The sequence below is a fragment of the Salmo trutta genome, chromosome 2, assembly GCF_901001165.1.
Source record: "Salmo trutta chromosome 2, fSalTru1.1, whole genome shotgun sequence".
Lineage (NCBI taxonomy): Eukaryota > Metazoa > Chordata > Actinopteri > Salmoniformes > Salmonidae > Salmo > Salmo trutta.
Window position 1 is genome coordinate 67,563,917 of NC_042958.1, and position 20,079 is coordinate 67,583,995.

At 43.8% G+C, this 20,079-nt stretch overlaps 1 protein-coding gene and 1 pseudogene across 1 annotated transcript; one reads left to right on the forward strand and one right to left on the reverse strand.

Moving 5' to 3' along the window:
• The first annotated feature begins 4,144 nt into the window (after positions 1–4,144).
• On the forward strand, positions 4,145–5,511 carry LOC115161307 (serum amyloid P-component-like; annotated as a pseudogene).
• Positions 5,512–14,081: 8,570 nt separating this feature from the next.
• On the reverse strand, positions 14,082–15,525 carry LOC115161317 (C-reactive protein). The gene is made up of 3 exons (XM_029712206.1): positions 15,407–15,525; positions 15,170–15,240; positions 14,082–14,892 (listed from the first exon to the last, which is right to left on the reverse strand). The coding sequence occupies exons 1-3, from the start codon at positions 15,508–15,510 to the stop codon at positions 14,276–14,278; spliced, it is 792 nt and encodes a 263-aa protein (XP_029568066.1). The 5' UTR covers positions 15,511–15,525; the 3' UTR covers positions 14,082–14,275.
• Between the last annotated feature and the right edge of the window lie 4,554 nt (positions 15,526–20,079).

Consider the following 20,079-nt stretch of genomic DNA (forward strand, 5'->3'; position numbering starts at 1 on the left):
TTCTGCTAACGACGGTGAGGGCAGGTGAGAGCAAAGGACACACTGTCTACCTTCCGCTAGCTAGGAAGGAGGACTCCGGTAGAAATTAGGTTGGGGGTGAAAAACGCATAATACTTTTATTTCCCTTTCGACCCACATTCAAAAGTGTCACACAAGCGTGAAGATGTCGTGCTCAGGGGGGGGGATGGGGCATTCATGCAGGATCAATGGGGTGCTTGAGGGAGGGGTGTTCATGCAGGAACCAATGGAATGCTTGAGGGGGAGGTGTTCCTGCAGATGCAAGAACGCCATCCACGAGGGAACGCCCGAATTGTGGGTTGCAGTTGCACACAGCTGGTTTCCACCAAATGGATAGCAAGCACGTGATGGCCAGAGAAGCATGAAGGAGATTAAAAAATATATCTATATTTAACCTTTATTTAACTAGGCAAGTCATAAAGAATCGTGAGTAATAAAACAGGCGAACAACCGAGAAAGTTATTTAGCAAAGAAACGCTGCCAGAGGTAACACAAGAGGAAGCTCAACCCTTCAGTCGATGAGAGTAGCTGACCAACAACCACCATAGATATGACTGCACTTTTGGACTGGGGATACCCCAAGCCCACTCCCGCCCTCCATAAACTTGGCAGACTTCATTTCCCTTTCAAAGCATACAAATTCCTGTGGAGATTGGTACAAGTCCCGAGCTCTCTGAAATATGGAAGCACTATTTGTATTTGAAAGAAAATCAGATAGGCATAAGCATGTCCGAGAGAAAGTCTTAATTATCCATTTTAAATTAAACAGGAGAAACGTCTGGTCTCCGCTAAAGCACTATTTTTTTATCATTCTTTATTTTATAACTGCGATAACAGGCCTTTTGTCCTGTCAATAGCCTTAGGAATTGTAATATTTATATGGTAGTAATGTAAATAGCCTAAATGTGTCTCTAATTGCCATCAAAAAAACAAATTCTATAGAGGGAGCTAAATAATTGAGATTAAACAATCGCTTTTATCCCCTTGGGGGATCGCATGTCTTAACATGCACCCTCTGTTGAAGACCCAATCAAATGTGAAATGGTCAAAAATGATTGTACTCTGAGTAGCACAGAGCCACAGACAGAGTAGCACAGTCAGAGTGGGGGGGGGGGGGGGGGGGGGGGGGTTTCATTGTTGGACATAAAAGGGACAGATCGAAATTTACTGGGGAGGAGGGTGCAGGTGTCATAACAAAAAATGCGCCCCACTCCCCAAAGTTAAAAATATTTCACATGACCCTTCCCTTATGCTGTAAAATAATTTGAACACCCCCCACCCTCATAGAATTAACTCAAAATAATGTTTTACGAGCACAAATAACTGTGTTTATAAATGTGGATATCGACTTTGCCACTTCAGCAAGCTTTTGTGGCATAGTCAATACCACACAGGGCTACGGACCAGAAGGTTGAGGGTTCGCCGACCACCAAAGACGAGCTCACTCTCCCTGCCTGTTTCATTACACTATGCAGAGCCGGCTGCAGACAATGATCAGCTAGGGGGAAAACAGATGTTCAACATTTTGATGCCATATTTATTATAATATAAAATATACGCAACAAATTTTCCACCAACAGGTTTCTGTGCGAATGCACCACACAACCAATAAACAAAACATACCAGCTTCGGGCACTTTAATATCATGGTGTGCATTTTCAATACCACAATAAATAGACCATGTCAATCTCGACAAACAGAAAATGCATCCCTCTACCTTGCATGCTTACCCAGTATCGAAGGCTTGGCTTGACAATCTCCGAATGTCATTAAACTTTTTGGTGTTTTGTAACAGATGTCTCCTTGATATTCTTTAATGGACTGCTGCACAGTTTGGATGAATTGATTAATAAAAAAATACATATGTACAGTAGATATACAGAAGGTGGGTAATGAGTACATTTTTGATCTGAATATTTTGTATAAAGATAAGCATTATATTTTTAGATTATAGGAGTAACTTTTGTAGGCCTGAAATAGTCTTAAATAGTTCAACTGCTGGAGTCAGTTCATATCGTAGGCCTGCAGTAGCTAAAGCTTAATAATAGCCACACCGTACCAAACCTTCACGAACGTTTCTAAACATTGATAAGGGTAATTTCAAAAGTAAGTCCAGCTATTGTTTATAGGGAAAACATGAGCAGAAGAGCAAATGTAGACCAGGGAAAAAGCTCGCTACCCTCCCAAAAGCAAAAACAAAAGTTTGACAACCCTCCCATATTTTGGACCACCCCTCCCCGCAGTAAATTTCGATCTGTCCCTAAGTGATTTTAATTTTGGAAATCTGTTTAGAAGTTCCCGCGAATAATAGAGAGATGTGCTCGTATACAAATGCAAGCAAGCTTTGAGTTATGTTTTACTCCAATATTATATACAGTGCATTCGGAAAGTATTCAGACCCCTTCCCCTTTTCCACATTTTCTTACGTTACAGCCTTATTATAAAATTGATTAAATAAATATTTTTCCTCTTCAATCTACACACAATACCCCATAATCACAAAGCGAAAACAGTTTTTTTGAAATGTTCACTAATTTATTAAACATTTTAAACAGAAGTACCTTATTTACATAAGTATTCAGACCCTTTACTATGAGACTAGAAATTGAGCTCAGGTACATCCTGTTTCCATTGACCATCCTTGAGATGTTTCTACTTGATTGGAGTCCACCTTTTGGTCAATTCAATTGTTTGGACATGATTTGGAAAGGCACACACGTCTATATAAGGTCCCACAGTTGACAGTGCATGTCAGAGCAAAAGCCATGAGTTTGAAGAAATTGTCCATAGAGCTCTGAGACAGGATTGTGTCGAGGCACAGATCTGGGGAAGGACACCAACACATTTCTACAGCATTGAAGGTCCCCAAGAACACAGTGGCCGCAAACTGAGCAATCGGGGGAGAAGGGCATTGGTCAGGGAGGTGGTCACTCTGAAGGAGCTCCAGAGATCCTCTGTGGAGATGGAAGAATCTTTCAGAAGGACAACCATCTCTGCAGCACTCCACCAATCAGGCCTTTATGGTAGAGTGGCCAGACAGAAGTCACTCCTCAGGAAAAGTCACATGACAGCCCGCTTGGAGTTTGCCAAAAGCCACCTAAAGACTCTCAGACCATGAGAAACAAGATTTTCTGGTCTGATGAAACCAAGATTGAACTCTTTGGCCTGAATGCCAAGCGTCACGTCTGGAGGAAACCTGGCACCATCCCTACGGTGAAGCATGGTGGTGGCAGCATCATGCTGTGGGGATGTTTTTCAGCGGCAGGGACTGGGAGACTCGTCAGGATCGAGGGAAAGATGAACGGAGCAGAGTAATGAGAGTTCCTTGATGAAAACCTGCTCCAGAGCGCTCACCTTCTAACCTTGAGTGACTTGAACCAGATTGAACATCTCTGAAGAGACCTGAAAATAGCTGTGCAGTGACGCTCCCCATCCAACCTGACAGAGCTTGAGAGGATCTCAGAGAAGAATGGGAGAAACTCCCCAAAATACAGGTGTGCCAAGATTGTAGCGACATACCAAATACTCGAGGCTGTAATCACTGCCAAAGGTGCTTGAACAAAGTAAAGGGTCTGAATACTTATGTAAATGTGATATTTCAGCTTTTTTTACCCCTTTTTCTCCCCAATTGTTAGTAGTTACTGTCTTGTCTCATCACTACAACTCCCACACAGACTCAAGAGAGGTATGCATCCTCCAAAACACAATCAAGCCACACTGCTTCTTAACACAGCACACATCCAACCCAGAAGCACCAATGTGTCGGAGGAAATACCATACACCTAGCAATCTGGTCAGTGCACACTGCACCCAGCCAACCACAAGAGTCACTAGTGCACAATGAGACAAGGATATCCCTGCCAGCCAAACCCTCCCTAACAACACTAGGCCAATTGATCTGCAACAGAGCCTGGACTCAAACCCAGAATCTCTGGTGCCTTAGACCACTGCGCCACCTGGGAGGCCCTAGCTTTTTATTTTTAATAACTTTGCTAACACTTCTTAAAACCAGTTTTTGGTTTGTCATTATGAGGTATTGTGTGTAGATTGATGGGGGGGGGGGGGACGACAATTTAATCAATTTTAGAATAAGGCTGTAACATAACAAAATGGGGAAAAAGTCAAGGGGTCTGAATACTTTCCAAATGCGCTGTATGTTTGGGCTTCCTGCGGTCAATTTGCAGTCTACATATTATTTGTAATTAAGTTCCGGCTCCCTGGCAATACACTCAACAGAAAATCGGCCCGCGGCTGAATCTAGTTGATGATCTCTAATTCAGGCTATGTTGACACATGATGTCATGTAATCAGTTCCACACCCTTTCAAATTTCTCAGGGACAGTGTTCTCGTTCCTGTTGGAGAGCGACACTTTCCATGTGAATCTCTATGCTAAAATCCAGACGCCCGTTTCCGCTATGACCGTGTGCTTGCGGTTCTTCTCTGAGGTTGGCAGACGCCAGTCCATTGTCTCACTGGCAGGCCCGTCATGATAAGGATTTGCTGTTGTGTTCAAACCATATGTTGGGGGAGCGTACCGAGTGCACATCAAAGTAGCTGGACTGGATTTCTTGAGGTTGCCAGATAATAAGAATGAATGGAACTCCATCTGCTGGACCTGGGACTCTTACACTGGTCTGACCCAACTCTGGATAAATGGGAAGTGAAGTACATGGAAGTTTGTCACTTCGGACATTTCTATAACTGGAAAGCCAAGTATTATTTTAGGTTAAGAGCAATACACATATGGGGTGTGGCTTTCATAGATTACAGTCCTTTGTGGGGGACCTGGCCGATGTCCACTTATGGGATAGTGTCCTCCCTCCCTCCTTGTCAAACCCAATTTTATGTGAAGGGGAATTCCTTCACTCCTGGAAATATTCTAAACTGGAAAGCATTAGAGTACACAACTGAGGGGAAAGTGTTCAAGGAGAAGAGTGACTTTGATAATGTTGCCTGAACACTAGCATGATTTTTTATCTGTCTTTCAATGTGTGTGAAAACTGTTTCAGCTGTTTCAACATTATTATATGCTATAATATGATTTTCTTGGTTCGTGAGTATTTACGGAATACACTCTTCTAAGTAGAAAATGTAATATTCCCCTGATGCATTGTTTGATATAATCCAAAAGATTGTCCTGAAATTTGAGCTGTGGTTACATCTTCTTATCCTAATGTCCCTTATTTTTATATTTTACCTTTATTTAACTAGGCAAGTCAGTTAAGAACAAATTCTTATTTACAATGACAGCCTTGGAACAGTGAGTTAACTGCCTTGTTCAGCTCAGGGATTCGATCTAGAAACTGAATAAACAATTAAGTAATGGACTAAAGAATACCACTATAGGTTTTAGAATTTATTGTCATTATATGCAAACATAGTTTGGAAAATATGCACTGGTGGCCATGGACGCATCTCTTTGTTTGAACAATGGCCCATGTCAACTCTGGCTGACTTTACTGTATAATAAAATACAACTTTGTCCATTAGTTACAGTGAACAACAAAAATGTGTCTTCTGCTCTGTTCTTAACACACACAGCCCCCCCCCCCCCCCCCCCCCCCCCCCCCCCTGACTGCAGGAATGTCCACCAGAGCTGTTGCCAGGTAATTTAATGTTAATTTCTCTTCCATAAGCAGCCTCCAATGTCGTTTTAGAGAATCTGGCAGTACATCCAACCCACCTCACAATCGCAGACCATGTGTAACCACTACAGCCCAGGACCTCCACATCCAGCTTCTTCACCTGTGGGATCGTCTGAGACCAGCCACCTGGACAGCTGATGAAACTGAGGAATGTTTCTGTCTGTAGTAAAGCCCTTTTCCTTTTATGGGGAAAAAGTAATACTGATTGGCTGGGCCTGGCTCTCAAGTGGGTGGGCATATGCCCTCCCAGGCCCAGCCATGGCCACACCCCTGCCCAGTCATGTGAAATCCATAGATTATGGCTAAATTAATTTATTTAAATTGAGGATTTCCTTATATGAACTGGAACTCAGTAAAATCGTTGAACTTGTTGCATGCTGCGTTTATATTTTTGTTAGTAGCTAGGTGTAGAGTTGAATATACGCAAAGGCTGTAATATAATAAGAAATCGTGATGACAATATTGCCTCTTACTATTTCATAGTCATGCGCATATGCGTGTCTGAATCTAAGATATGCGTAATGGTTAATAAATGCCTGGTATCTAACATGTGCCGATCAGCCTTTTACTACGTAATACATAATTATACTCAAGACATTAAATTCTAAATCAAATCAATGTTTATTGGTCGCATGCACAGATTTGCAGATGTTATCGCAGGTGCGGCGAAATGCTTGTGTTTCTAGCTCCAACAGTGCAGTAATACCTAGTAACACAAAACAATACACACATAATCCAAAAAGTAAAAATAAAGAAATTAATAAATATCAGAACGAGCAAACTCAAGAGACCGTATATATATATATATATATATATATATATATATATATATATATATATACACATTCCAAAGCATAATGGCGTGCCATGGAGCAGTTTAGTTACGATACAGCAGATGGCAGTGGTGAGCCATCCCACCACCCAAGTAGTATTTGGATAAGGTTACGTGACTTGGGTTTGTATGATGAAGGCAGTCGAGTGGATCGCGCCATGTTGTCATCAGTGGAGGCTCCTCAGAGGAGGACGGGGAGGACCATCCTCCTCACTGAAATCATAAAAGTATCATTTAAAACATTTAAAAGTTATCCTTTTTAGATAAAACTACACTACATATAATCATGCCACCAAATAATCGATTAAAACACACAATTTGCAAAGGTCTACAGTAGCCTCAACAGCACTCTGTAGGGTAGCACCATGGTGTAACAGAAGGACAGCTAGCTTCCGTCCTCTTCTGGGTACATTGACTTCAATACAAAACCTAGGAGGCTCATGGATCTCACTCACTTCCATAGACGTTCACAGTAATTATGACAACTTCCGAGGACGTCCTCCAACCTATCAGAGCTCTTGCAGCATGAACTGACATGTCCACCCAATCAAAGGATCAGAAAATGAATCTAGTAATGAAAGCAGCTTGCTAGCACTGTAGGGCATAAAATGTAGTGAGTAGTTGACTCAAAGAGAGAGAAAAATAATAATTTAACAATTTTGAACTAATTAATTTACTCCAAAATGAAGGAGAAGCAAGAGAGGAATTTATATAGAGATTGTCGTTTTTTTCACTTTCAGTTTCACTTACTTAGCTAGTTTAGCCTACTGAAACACCCTGCTCAAACAGAGGGATGCTATGTTAGCTAGCTGGCTATGACTGTCCACCACAACACTGGAACTCTTCCAAGTCATGGTAAGCTTTTGTTTTTACACATTTATTGCCACCGGGGCCCGTCGATGTAACTGCTTACTGACTGTACACTAATGTTACTGCATGATTGTAGTGGGTTTACTAATGCATTAGTTCTATTAGCTATGTTGACTAGGACGTAACTTTAGCTAATATGACAACGATGTAGGCTGTGGCTTGGAAAGGTTTTTTAGCCTGGTCACATACAGCTGATGTGTTGTGCCTTGAATTCCACAAGCGAAGGGAAAAGGAGAGGACGAGAGCGCAAAGACTCGAGAACGAGTACAACTTGGCTGTGTGTTCACACGTGATCAGGGGTGTATTCATTCCGCCAATTCTGTTGAAAAACATTTCTTAAACGTAAGCAAACTGAACAAAACAGGGATAAACATGAATTTGTCCAATAGAAACTCTCGTCTGCAACTGTTGGACTAATTATTACATCCTATATCAGCTAGATGCAGGCAAGAGTGTGCAAGGCGGCATTGAATGTCATTGTCGGTGCACGTGTCACTGTCTGTGTCCTCAAATTTGTCTCTCGACCTGTGTGTACCTACATTGTAAACTTTCATTCATATGCCTTCATTGGACCTCATGATGGGTATAGGGACAATGTGTGTATCATGTAGTAGCCTAAATCTGTTGATGTTACATTGAACTGGTTGAATGGATATGAATGACAGTCATCCAATATGCTGTAAAAGAAATAAGGCGATGCTCATTTAAAAAAAACAATTGTCCTCCATCTTGAATGGCACTGACTGGCACTGGTTGTCATATGAGTGTTAATGAACGTAACACATAGTGACAGAGGGTCTTTAAATTATATATATATTTTTTCATTTATTTCACCTTTATTTAACCAGGTAGGCAAGTTGAGAACAAGTTCTCATTTACAATTGCGACCTGGCCAAGATAAAGCAAAGCAGTTCGACACATACAACAACACAGAGTTACACATGGAGTAAAACAAACAGTCAATAATACAGTAGAAAAATAAGTCTATATACAATGTGAGCAAATGAGGTGAGATAAGGGAGGTAAAGGCAAAAAAAGGCCATGGTTGTCGTAGGGTAGAGACCAAAACGCAGCAGGAAAATGTATACTCAACTTCTTTTATTAAAGGACAAAGAAGGAAAACCAAAAAACACAAAGAACAGGCCGGTAAGGCACAAAGCTATACACCGCAACAATCTCCCACAAAATCCCATGACAAAAACACTCCTAAATATAGGACCTTCAATCAGAGGCAACGATAGACATCTGTCTCCAACTGAAGGCCCCAATCCCCATTACCAAAACATAGAAATACAAACACCTAGACAGAACATAGAAATAAACTAACATAGAACGATAACCAAAACCCTGGACTAATAAATCAAATACCCCTCTACATACATAACCACCCCGAACCATATAAACCAAATACCCCCTCTACATGAACACAACACAAACACACCCTGAACCACATAAAACAAATACCCCGGACGTGACAATGGTGGAGAAGTAAATACAATATAGCAAGTAAAACACTGGAATGGTAGATTTGCAGTGGAAGAAAGTGCAAAGTAAAAATATAAATAATGGGGTGCAAAGGAGCAAAATAAATACAGTAGGGGAAGAGGTAGTTGTTTGGGCTAAATTATAGATGGGCTATGTAAAGGTACAGTGATCTGTAAGCTGCTCTGACAGCTGGTGCTTAAAGCTAGTGAGGGAGATAAGTGTTTCCAGTTTCAGAGATTTTTGTAGTTCGTTCCAGTCATTGGCAGCAGAGAACTGGAAGGAGAGGCGGCCAAACGAGGAATTGGCTTTGGGGGTGACCAGAGAGATATACCTGCTGGAGTGCGTGCTACAGGTGGGTGCTGCTATGGTGACCAGTGAGCTGAGATAAGGGGGGACTTTACCTAGCAGGGTCTTGTAGATGACCTGGAGCCAGTGGGTTTGGCGACGAGTATGAAGCAAGGGCCAGCCAACGAGAGCGTACAGCAAGGGCCAGCCAAGAGCGTACAGGCCGAGAGCGTACAGGTCACAGTGGTGGGAAATATATGGGGCTTTGGTGACAAAACGGATGGCACTGTGATAGACTGCATCCAATTTTTTGAGTAGGGTATTGGAGGCTATTTTGTAAATGACATCGCCGAAGTCGAGGATCGGTAGGATGGTCAGTTTTACGAGGGTATGTTTGGCAGCATGAGTGAAGGATGCATTGTTGCGAAATAGGAAGCCAATTCTAGATTTAACTTTGCATTGGAGATGTTTGATGTGAGTCTGGAAGGAGAGTTTACAGTCTAACCAGACACCTAGGTATTTGTAGTTGTCCACATATTCTAAGTCAGAACCGTCCAGAGTAGTGATGCTGGATGGGCGGGCAGGTACAGGCAGCGATCGGTTGAAGAGCATGCATTTAGTTTTACTTGTATTTAAGAGCAGTTGGAGGCCACGGAAGGAGAGTTGTATGGCATTGAAGCTCGTCTGGAGGGTTGTTAACACAGTGTCCAAAGATGGGCCAGAAGTATACAGAATGGTGTCGTCTGCGTAGAGGTGGATCAGAGACTCACCAGCAACAAGAGCGACATCATTGATGTATACAGAGAAGAGAGTCGGCCCAAGAATTGAACCCTGTGGCACCCCCATAGAGACTGCCAGAGGCCCGGACAACAGGCCATCCGATTTGACACACTGAACTCTATCAGAGAAGTAGTTGGTGAATCAGGCGAGGCAATCATTTGAGAAACCAAGGCTATTGAGTCTGCCGAAGAGGATGTGGTGATTGACAGAGTCGAAAGCCTTGGCCAGGTCAATGAATAAAGGCTGCACAGTATTGTTTCTTATCGATGGAGGTTAAGATATCGTTTAGGACCTTGAGCGTGGCTGAGGTGCACCCATGACCAGCTCTGAAACCAGATTGCATAGCGGAGAAGGTGCGGTGGGATTCGAAATGGTTGGTAATCTGTTTGTTGACTTGGCTTTCGAAGTCCTTAGAAAGGCAGGGTAGGATAGATATAGGTCTGTAGCAGTTTGGGTCAAGAATGTCCTCTCCTTTGAAGAGGGGGATGACCGCAGCTGCTTTCTAATCTTTGGGAATCTCAGACGACACGAAAGAGAGGTTGAACAGGCTAGTAATAGGGGTTGCAACAATTTCGGCAGATCATTTTAGAAAGAAAGGGTTCAGATTGTCTAGCCCGGCTGATTTGTAGGGGTCCAGATTTTGCAGCTCTTTCAGAACATCAGCTGACTGGATTTGGGAGAAGGAGAAATGGGGAAGGCTTGGGCGGGTTGCTGTAGGGGGTGCAGTGCTGTTGACCAGGGTAGGCGTAGCCAGGTGGAAAGCATGGCCAACCATAGAAAAATGCTTATTGAAATTCTCAGTTATAGTGGATTTATCGGTGGTGACAGAGTTTCCTATCCTCAGTGCAGTGGGCAGCTGGGAGGAGGTGTTCATATTCTCCACGGACTTTACAGTGTCCCAGAACTTTTTTGAGTTTGTGTTGCAGGAAGTACATTTCTGCTTGAAAAAGCTAGCCTTGGCTTTTCTAACTGCCTGTGTATATTGGTTTCTAACTTCCCTGAAAAGTTGCATATCACGGGGGCTGTTCGATGCTAATGCAGAACGCCACAGGATGTTTTTGTGTTGGTTAAGGGCAGTCAGGTCTGGAGAGAACCAAGGGCTATATCTGTTCCTAGTTCTACATTTCTTGAATGGGGCATGCTTATTTAAGATGGTGAGGAAGGCATTTGAAAAAAATAACCAGGCATCCTCTACTGACGAGATGAGGTCAATATCCTTCCAGGATATCCAGGCCAGGTCGATTAGAAAGGCCTGCTCGCTGAAGTGTTTCAGGGAGCGTTTGACAGTGATGAGTGGAGGTCGTTTGACCGCTGACCCATTACGGATGCAGGCAATGAGGCAGTGATCGCTGAGATCTTGGTTGAAAACAGCAGAGGTGTATTTAGAGGGCAAGTTGGTTAGGATGATATCTATGAGGGTGCCCGTGTTTACGGCTTTGGGGTGGTACCTGGTAGGTTCATTGATAATTTGTGTGAGATTGAGGGCATCAAGCTTAGATTGTAGGATGGCTGGGGTGTTAAGCATGTCCCAGTTTAGGTCACCTAGCAGCACGAGCTCTGAAGATAGATGGGGGGCAATCAGTTCACATATGTTGTCCAGGGCACAGCTGGGGGCAGAGGGTGGTCTATAGCAGGTGGCAACGGTGAGAGACTTGTTTTTAGAGAGGTGGATTTTTAAAAGTAGAAGTTCAAATTGTTTGGGTACAGACCTGTATAGTAGGACAGAACTCTGCAGGCTATCTCTGCAGTAGATTGCAACACCGCCCCCTTTGGCCGTTCTATCTTGTCTGAAAATATTGTAGTTAGGGATGGAGATTTCAGAGTTTTTGGTGGTCTTCCTAAGCCAGGATTCAGACACGGCTAGGACATCCGGGTTGGCAGAGTGTGCTAAAGCAGTGAATAAAACAAACTTAGGGAGGAGGCTTCTAATGTTAACATGCATGAAACCAAGGCTATTACGGTTACAGAAGTCATCAAGTCATCGCCTGGGGAATAGGAGTGGAGCTACATCACCAGAGGAGGAGTAGGATAAGGGTACGGCTAAAAGCTATGAGAATTGGTCGTCTATGACGTCCGGAACAGAGAGTAAAAGGAGCAGGTTTCTGGGGGCGATAAAATAGCTTCAAGGTATAATGTATAGACAAAGGTATGGTAGGATGTGAATACAGTGGAGGTAAATCTAGGCATTGAGTGATGATGAGAGAGATATTGTCTCTAGAAACATCATTGAAACCAGGTGATGTCATCGCATGTGTGGGTGGTGGAACTGAAAGGTTGGATAAGGTATAATGAGCAGGGCTAGAGGCTCTACAGTGAAATAAGCCAATAAACACTAACCAGAACAGCAATGGACAAGGCATATTGATATTAAGGAGAGGCATGCTTAGCCGAGTGACCATAAGGGTCCAGTGAGTAGTGAGGTTGGTTGGGGTCACAATAATTGGTTGGTTGGGGTTATAATAATACATATTCGTTGTACATTTTTGTAATATTTGTACATTTCAAAGTAAAAAACAATCCATAACGGAAAGTCAATTAGTGCAAGCAGCAGCGCAAATGTTGGGATGCCTAGCACACTACATAGTGAAGGTTACCACCTGGCCAGTCCTTTTCAAGTACTCTTATTAAGTCTTTTGTCAAATATTGTTCTGCATTTTTGACAATTTACTATGTACAGTAATAAAGGAATAACACGTAGGCTATGCAATAACTTTGTAATATTTGAAAAAAGCTTATTTGCGGAAAGCACATGCATGTGCGCAAAAGATGAGCAGACACATGCAGTAGTTTGACTTTTGTCAAGGACACTTGAAAACATGTTCGGTCACAACAGGTGAAACATTGGCCATGAATTCAGGTTTTATGTTACGTTACTTATTGCACAGATATACACTGAGTGTACAAAACATTAGGAACACCTTCCTAATATTGAGTTGCACCACCTTTAGCACTCAGAACGGCCTCATTTCGGGGGGGGCATGGATCTGCAAGCTGACTAAAGCGTTCGACAGGGATGCTGGCCCATGTTGACTCCAATGCTTCCTACAGTTTTGTCAAGTTGGCTGGATGTCCTTTGGGTGGTGGACCTTTCTTGACACACATGGGAAACAGTTGAGCATAAAAAATCCACACACTCAAACATGTGCGCCGGGCACCTACTACCATGCCATGGCACGGCACACATACACAATCCATGTCTAAATTGTCTCAAGGCTATAAAATCCTTCTTTAACCTGTTTCCTCCCCTTCAGCTACACTGATTGAAGTGCTTTTAACAGATAACATCAATAAGGGACCATAGCTTTGACCTGGATTCACCTGGTCAGTCTATCTATGTCATGGAAAGAGCAGGTGTTCCTAATGTTTTGTACACTCAGTGTATAGTTGCTAGGGGTGCAACTTTCACTGGGGATGGGGGGGCTCCACCTAACATTCTGAAATTGTCCTGCCCAATTTAATCAATGGAATTTGATACAAAACAAGGAAACGGTGTGCTTTATGACCATACGGACGCCACCGAGCGGTCGGGTAGGCTGTTTGGAATGTTTATCCGTCTGGATTAAAAAATGTAAACACTTCTGAAACCAAAGCTGCGCCCCTGTATAGGGGACATGAGGAGTAGGCTACCAATATGGCGGACGGTGGCTTTCGAACAAATTGTAGTCTCATCAAGTTATTTAAAATAAATGACACAAATTACATTAGAATTATCTTGATATTTAAGATTACATGTTTGTATGAAATATAATCCTATATTCTTACAATAAGTCTTTTTTTTAGATCGATTACCAGACTAGGCCTATAAGGAGCGGGAGTAGAGAACCTAGATGCAGCTGTCTCTAATCAAAGCTTGACACGGTAACATGAGATCAACTGATCTGCTGGTTTATTCTTGTGGGTTTTTAGTTGCATGAAAGTTGTTCCAACACGTAGGTGCATGAACTCCAGCGCTAACACAGAGCTGCATGTGGTTCTGCCTGGCAGTTGCAATTGGCCAGCAAAGTCATTCATCTCTGTTTACACAACGACCTGTGCACACAGACACACTGGAAAAATGTCAATAAAGACATCTTGCTTTTTCGGTTTCATTCTCCTCTGAAAATAACACTTTACACTATTTCAGAGGTCATCTGCATACAAACGCTAAATGAAAGACAGACAAACATTTATGAGAAATGATTGAAACTTTATTGCACTATACTTTTCTATTAAATGAATACTCAGGAACATAAAAATATGGGATATTGATTCGTAACAGAGCTTTTAAATGGAAAGCTGCTATGAACATAAAATGTATTATGATTACTGTCATCATCATTTATTTGTAAAACATGATCAATACCGGGTACAAATGTATTGCTAACAGGTATAGTCACTTATCTCCTTGAACACCCCTCCCCCAGTAGTGAACTCCAATGCTTTCCAGTTGAGAATATTTCCTGGACTAAAGTTTTTCCCTTGCATATACAATTTGATTTGGCAAGGAGAGATGACACTGTCCCAGAAGTGTACATCAGTAACATCCCCCACAAAGGATTGTGATGCTACAAAACCTCCACCATAACTGCCTTGGTTTTGACCTAAGATTATACTTGGTTTTCCATTTATAGGGCCATTTGGCTTAAGAATCTTCGATGCACTTCGTCTCCCATTTGCCCACATCTGGGTGAGACCAGTTTTAGAGTCCCATGTGACACAAAAAGAGATCCATCCATTTCTATTTTCTGGCAAACTGTTGATAGTAACAGAATTTCCTCTGATATTCAGTTTATACCCACCCTTTGATTGCAGACACAGATTGATATCTTTGGAATCTGAGGGGGTTGCTAGAGAGAAAAGGGACTGGTCTCGTTGTACCTCAGTGAAGAACCTCTGACACATGGTCATAGCAATAACAGGCTTTAAGACGTTGTCAGAGAGTTTTACAAACGAGTCGCTTGTCTCGACTGGGATGATGAACTTTTTCCCTGAGAGATCTGTATGGGTTAAAAATGAGAGAAGGAGAAAAGCTCACCAACAGAAATGTAACAAATCAACTTGACCTAGTATGTCTTGATGTACAGTATGATGAAAATATAGACCTTTGCTTAGTTATTTCGCCACAGATTAGTTGAACAATATTTGCAATGCAACATGATCGAAAGAGAAGTTGCGGACACTCAATGACGGCAAATATTTGCACAGTTAAGTCCATGTAGGGCCAGATCTACAACATGGTTAAAATTACAAGTGAAAACTTGAGAGATCATTCACCTTGAGGTTCACCATAACAACCATAGGTCAGAACCAGCAGAACCAGCAGCTTCTCCATCCACTTTAGTACACTGTAAAAAGAGAACACAATGTACTGAAAGTATGACATCTGCAGCCTGTTAAACCTGCCTTCAAGAACCATTCTGAGTGCTTTGTACACGAAAAACAGTGCTAAATGTTGCCGATCTGCAAAATCAATTGAAAACGATTACATTTTAGTAAAGTCATTAAAATTACCTTTCCATGTCTTCTTGTTTAAAAGCCTTGATTAAGCAAATGTCCAGGATACCAGTTTTACTTGAGCTCTCTTCTGGGTCTTTCTCTTCTTCTGTAAAAGTCATAGACTTTTAAAGGGGAAGGGGTGGATCTATTATGAACCAATGGTGAAGAGCGTCAGATAAATACACTCTCCTCCTCTGGTTGCCATGTTTTACCAGTGAGTGTAAGTGGGTCATTCAAATCAAAGCTGCAGATCATTCATCTTTGCACACAGTATATTCCGAGACACAAACTCAGTACCCTCGCTACAGAGAAACAACTAGAACCTATTAGAAGCTTTGTCAATCCCACTGACACAGAAAATGGTGACAGTAGCCTACTTCAGGGCTATGTCCGAATTACTCTTATCTTACTCTTACAATTACACTACATGACCAAAAGTATGTGGACACCTGCTCGTCAAACATCTCATTCCAAAATCATAGGCATTAATATGGAGTTGGTCCCCCCTTTGCTGCAATAACAGCCTCCACTCTTCTGGGAAGTCTTTCCACTAGATGTTGGAACATTGGAAGCAAGTCCCTGCAGCATTCAGCCACAAAAGCATTAGTGAGGTCGAGGTGATGTCTGCAGTCTGCGTTCCAATTCATCTCAAAGGTGTTCGATGGGTTGAGGTCAGGGCTCTATGCAGTCAAGTTCTTCCACACCAATCTCGACAAACCATTTCTGTATGGACCTCGCTTTGTGCACGGGGGAATTGTCATGCTGAAACAGAAAAGGGCCTTCCCCAAACTGTTGCCACAAAGTTGGAATCATAGAATTATCTAGAATGTAATTGTATGCTGCGTTAAGATTTCCCTCCACTGGAACGAAGGGGCCTAGCCCGAACCATGAAAAACAGCCCCTGGCCATTATTCCTCCTACACTAAACTTTACAGTTGGCACTATGCAATCGGGCAGGTAGCGTTCTCCTGGCATCCACTAAACCCAGATTTGTCTGTCGTACTGACAGATGGTGAAGCGTGATTCCTCACTCCAGAGAACGCATTTCCACTGCTCCAGAGTCCAATGGCAGCGACTTTTACACCACTCCAGCCGACGCTTGGCATTGCGCATGGTGATCTTAAGCTTGTGTACCTCTGCTCGGCCATGGAAACCCATTACAAGAAGCTCCTGACGAACAGTTATTGTGCTGATGTTGCTTCCAGAGCCATTTGGAACATGGTAATGAGTGTTGCACACGCTACGCACTTCAGCACTCGGCGGTCCTGTTCTGTGAGCTTGTGTGGCCTACCACTTTGTGGCTGAACCGTTGTTGCTCTTAGACATTTCCTCTTCACAATAACAGCACTTCGAGTTGACCGGGGCAGCTCTAGCAGGGCAGAAATGTGACAAACTGACTTGTTAGAAAGGTGGCATCCTATGACAGTGCCATGTTGAAAGTCACTGAGCTCTTCAGTAAGGCCATTCTACTGCCAATGTTTGTCTATGGAGATTGCATGGCTGTGTGCTCTATTTTATACACCACGGATGTGGCTGAAATAGTAGAATCCACTAAATTGAAGGGGTGTCCACATACACTATATATGCAAAATGATCTCTCCTTCCTCCCAAAGTGTGAACTTGTTTACTTCCCTGATTTGAAAGGAAATGACTGGTATAAGAAATATGGTGGAAACCCCCACTAGGCCATGCCTCCACCAATCCAATGGTTGGTGCCCAGTGATCAGTGGAAGACACAACCAGTTGTGCTCACTGGGTGGTCAGTAGTGGGTGGTCAGCCCCGTGCCCAGTTTTTAAAAACATGCTAAAATCCAATCAAAGAAATCAGATAAATCTTAGATTTGGATTTTTCGAAACTGAAGAATTAGATTAGGAACATTCGGATTTGCTAATACAATCTGAACTTTAATCAAGATTAAATGTTGTAGTTGCGTTTTTCAAAATTCAAAAAGGTAGTGATTAGGATAGTTTTGAGGCTGAAATAATCTGGATGATCTTGATTCTACTGGAAGGGTGGATTCAGGTTGGACTTAGACAGGTGAAAGGCACTACAACCAAACAATGTCAATGTAACTAAGGTGGGAGGTTTAAAAAACACACTGAAAATCCAGATCTGTGACCTTTATATTGTATTATCGGGATCAAAATGTTCCTATCCACTTATTTTCTGAAGAACTTGCTAAAAAAAAAACCGATCTGATTCTGGACAGCAAAAAAATCATTCTGATCCAGATTAACTGGGCCCAGGATATTGGTCAAAAGAAGCCGTGCATTTATCCACATTTGAGTATAATAACCTAAGGTTACAGTACTTGTGTAACCCCGGCTCTCTGATAATATGAGTGAGGTCACTCACTACGGGATATGTGAATAGTGGGGAACCCACTCCTTATCAGGCGCCACGGTCCCGTCTTCCAACTTCATTATCAAGTATGTCTTCTTCCTTACGCACAATGTGAAGTGAAACGCGGTGAGGGACCTCACTCATATTATCAGAGAACCGAGTTCTCTTTCAAATATTTGTTTTGGTCTCTCACTATGGGGATATAGCCAACTCCTGTAGCACTCGTATACTCTCCAAAGCTAGGTAGCCTAGACGGAATCACCCCTCAGGGGCCCTGACATTGAGATCTGTATGCACCAATGAGGGTGCAGTGACAACCAGTCGGTAGAACCTCATGAAGGTATGGGGGGGTAGGCCAACGTTCCACATTACAAATCTCTTGAACAGAGATGCCCTTGAACATTGCCCATGACGCCGCCATACCTCTAGTGGAGTGAGCTCTCAAGCCCTCCGAGGGTGATAAACTTTGCTTTTATACGCCAGTATAATAGCCCACTATCCAGTGTGATAAACGCTGGCAGGAAATGGGCCTTCCTGGGCAGGGCGTTCCCCAAGAGATTACGGAAATACTTTTATTTATTAGGATCCCCATTAGCCGACGCCAATGGTGACAGCTAGTCTTACTGGCTATATGTAAAGTAGTCATTTATTAGAGACATCTAATTTCCATGCTTTCCAGTGGCCTGAATGGCGGCTGTGAAATGGCCTCAAGCACAATAGATAGCAACCTTCCTTGCTCTGCCAAGGGTCTCTCGCCCTTTGATTGTTCCCTGGGTTATCAACCCCCGCTCTTCCCTGAGGAAGAGGTCGGCAAACATTCGGCCCAGATGTTTGTCCGCCGCTGTCGCCGTTCCTGGAAGAGAGCCCGGTCGGCTCTTCTCAAGACCACCTCCAGGTATTGACAACACCCCGGGTATGGCTGTCCACCCAGGATATGCCCCTCCAGGTGGAGTCCCGCAAACTTGGAGAACCTGTCAGACATGGCGCACGTGTTCTTGGGCGGAGTGGGAGAAGACGCAGATGTCGTCGAGGTAGACTAAGACGAACCGGTTCAACATTTGGCGGAGAACATCATTAACCAGAGCCTGGAACACAGCTGAGGTTTTGGTAAGGCCAAATGGTATGACCAGATACCCGTAGTGACCGCTGGCCATGTTGAAGGCAGTCTTCCACTCGTCCCCTTCCCATATCCGCACCAGGTGGTAGGCGTTCCATAGGTCCAGCTTGGAGAACACGGTGGCCCTCTGGAGTGGCTAAAAGGACCAGGAGATGAGTGGTAGCGGGTATTGTTCTTCACAGTGATGTTGTTGAGGCCCTGGTAGTCGATGCACAGGCGCAGGGTTTTGTCCTTCTTCTCCTTAAAGAAGAACCCAGTGCCGGCGGGGGAAGCAGAAGGACGGAAGAACCCTGCAGCTAGGGAGTCCTCAATGTAGGCCACCATAGCCTTGGTCTCTGGACCCGACAGAGAGTACAGTCGTCCCCGGGGCAGAGTGGTGCCTGGGAGAAGGTCAATCCCGCAGTCATAGGGTCGGTGCGGTGGAAGCGAAGGGGCCCGGGCCTCACTGAACACCTGCCGGAGGTCCTGGTACTCCGCGGAAATAGTGGAGAGGTCCGGGGCGACTTCCGAGCCCCCAGGAAGACTTCCTGGGGCAGGCTGCACTGACTTCAGGCAATGAGCGTGGCAGAACGGGTTCCAGCCCATGATGGCACCAGCAGACCAGTCAATAAGGGGATTGTGTCGCTGGAGCCAAGAGAATCCCAATACCATGGGAACCTGAGAAGACTTAATGAGCAGGAATTGGATGGTCTCGCTGTGGTTCCCTGACCCACGTAGGTTGAAGGGGGTGGTATTGTGGGTGACACAGCCTATAGCGCGCCCGTCCAGTGCTCTAACATCCATGGGAATGGACAGGGGCTTAGTGGGGATGCCCAGTTTGGACGCCAGGGTAGCGTCGATGAGTACCTGGAGAGATTTCGACTGTTTCCCCCAAAGCAAAATAGCATGAAAAGGGGTGCGAGTAAGGAGAGAGGAAAAGTTCTCTGTATGGCCCCCCAGAGTACTCACTCCTACCAGTGAGCCTAGTCTTTTAGTGGACAGGTGGAGACAAAATGACCAGTAGTCCCGCAATACAGGCAACTCTTAGTGTGATGCCTGTATAACCGTTCGGCTGGAGACAGCCTAGCTCTGCCTAGTTGCATTGGCTCAGGAAGAGGTCAATCGGCAGTCTTCGGAGACTCTCGGGGAAACAAGGGTAGCCTCGGGTTCTCTCGGCAACGGAGCCGTCAAGGCCTTCCGGGATGCCTCGGAGGCGAGGTGGAATCCTTAGGCGGGCGAGTGAGATCA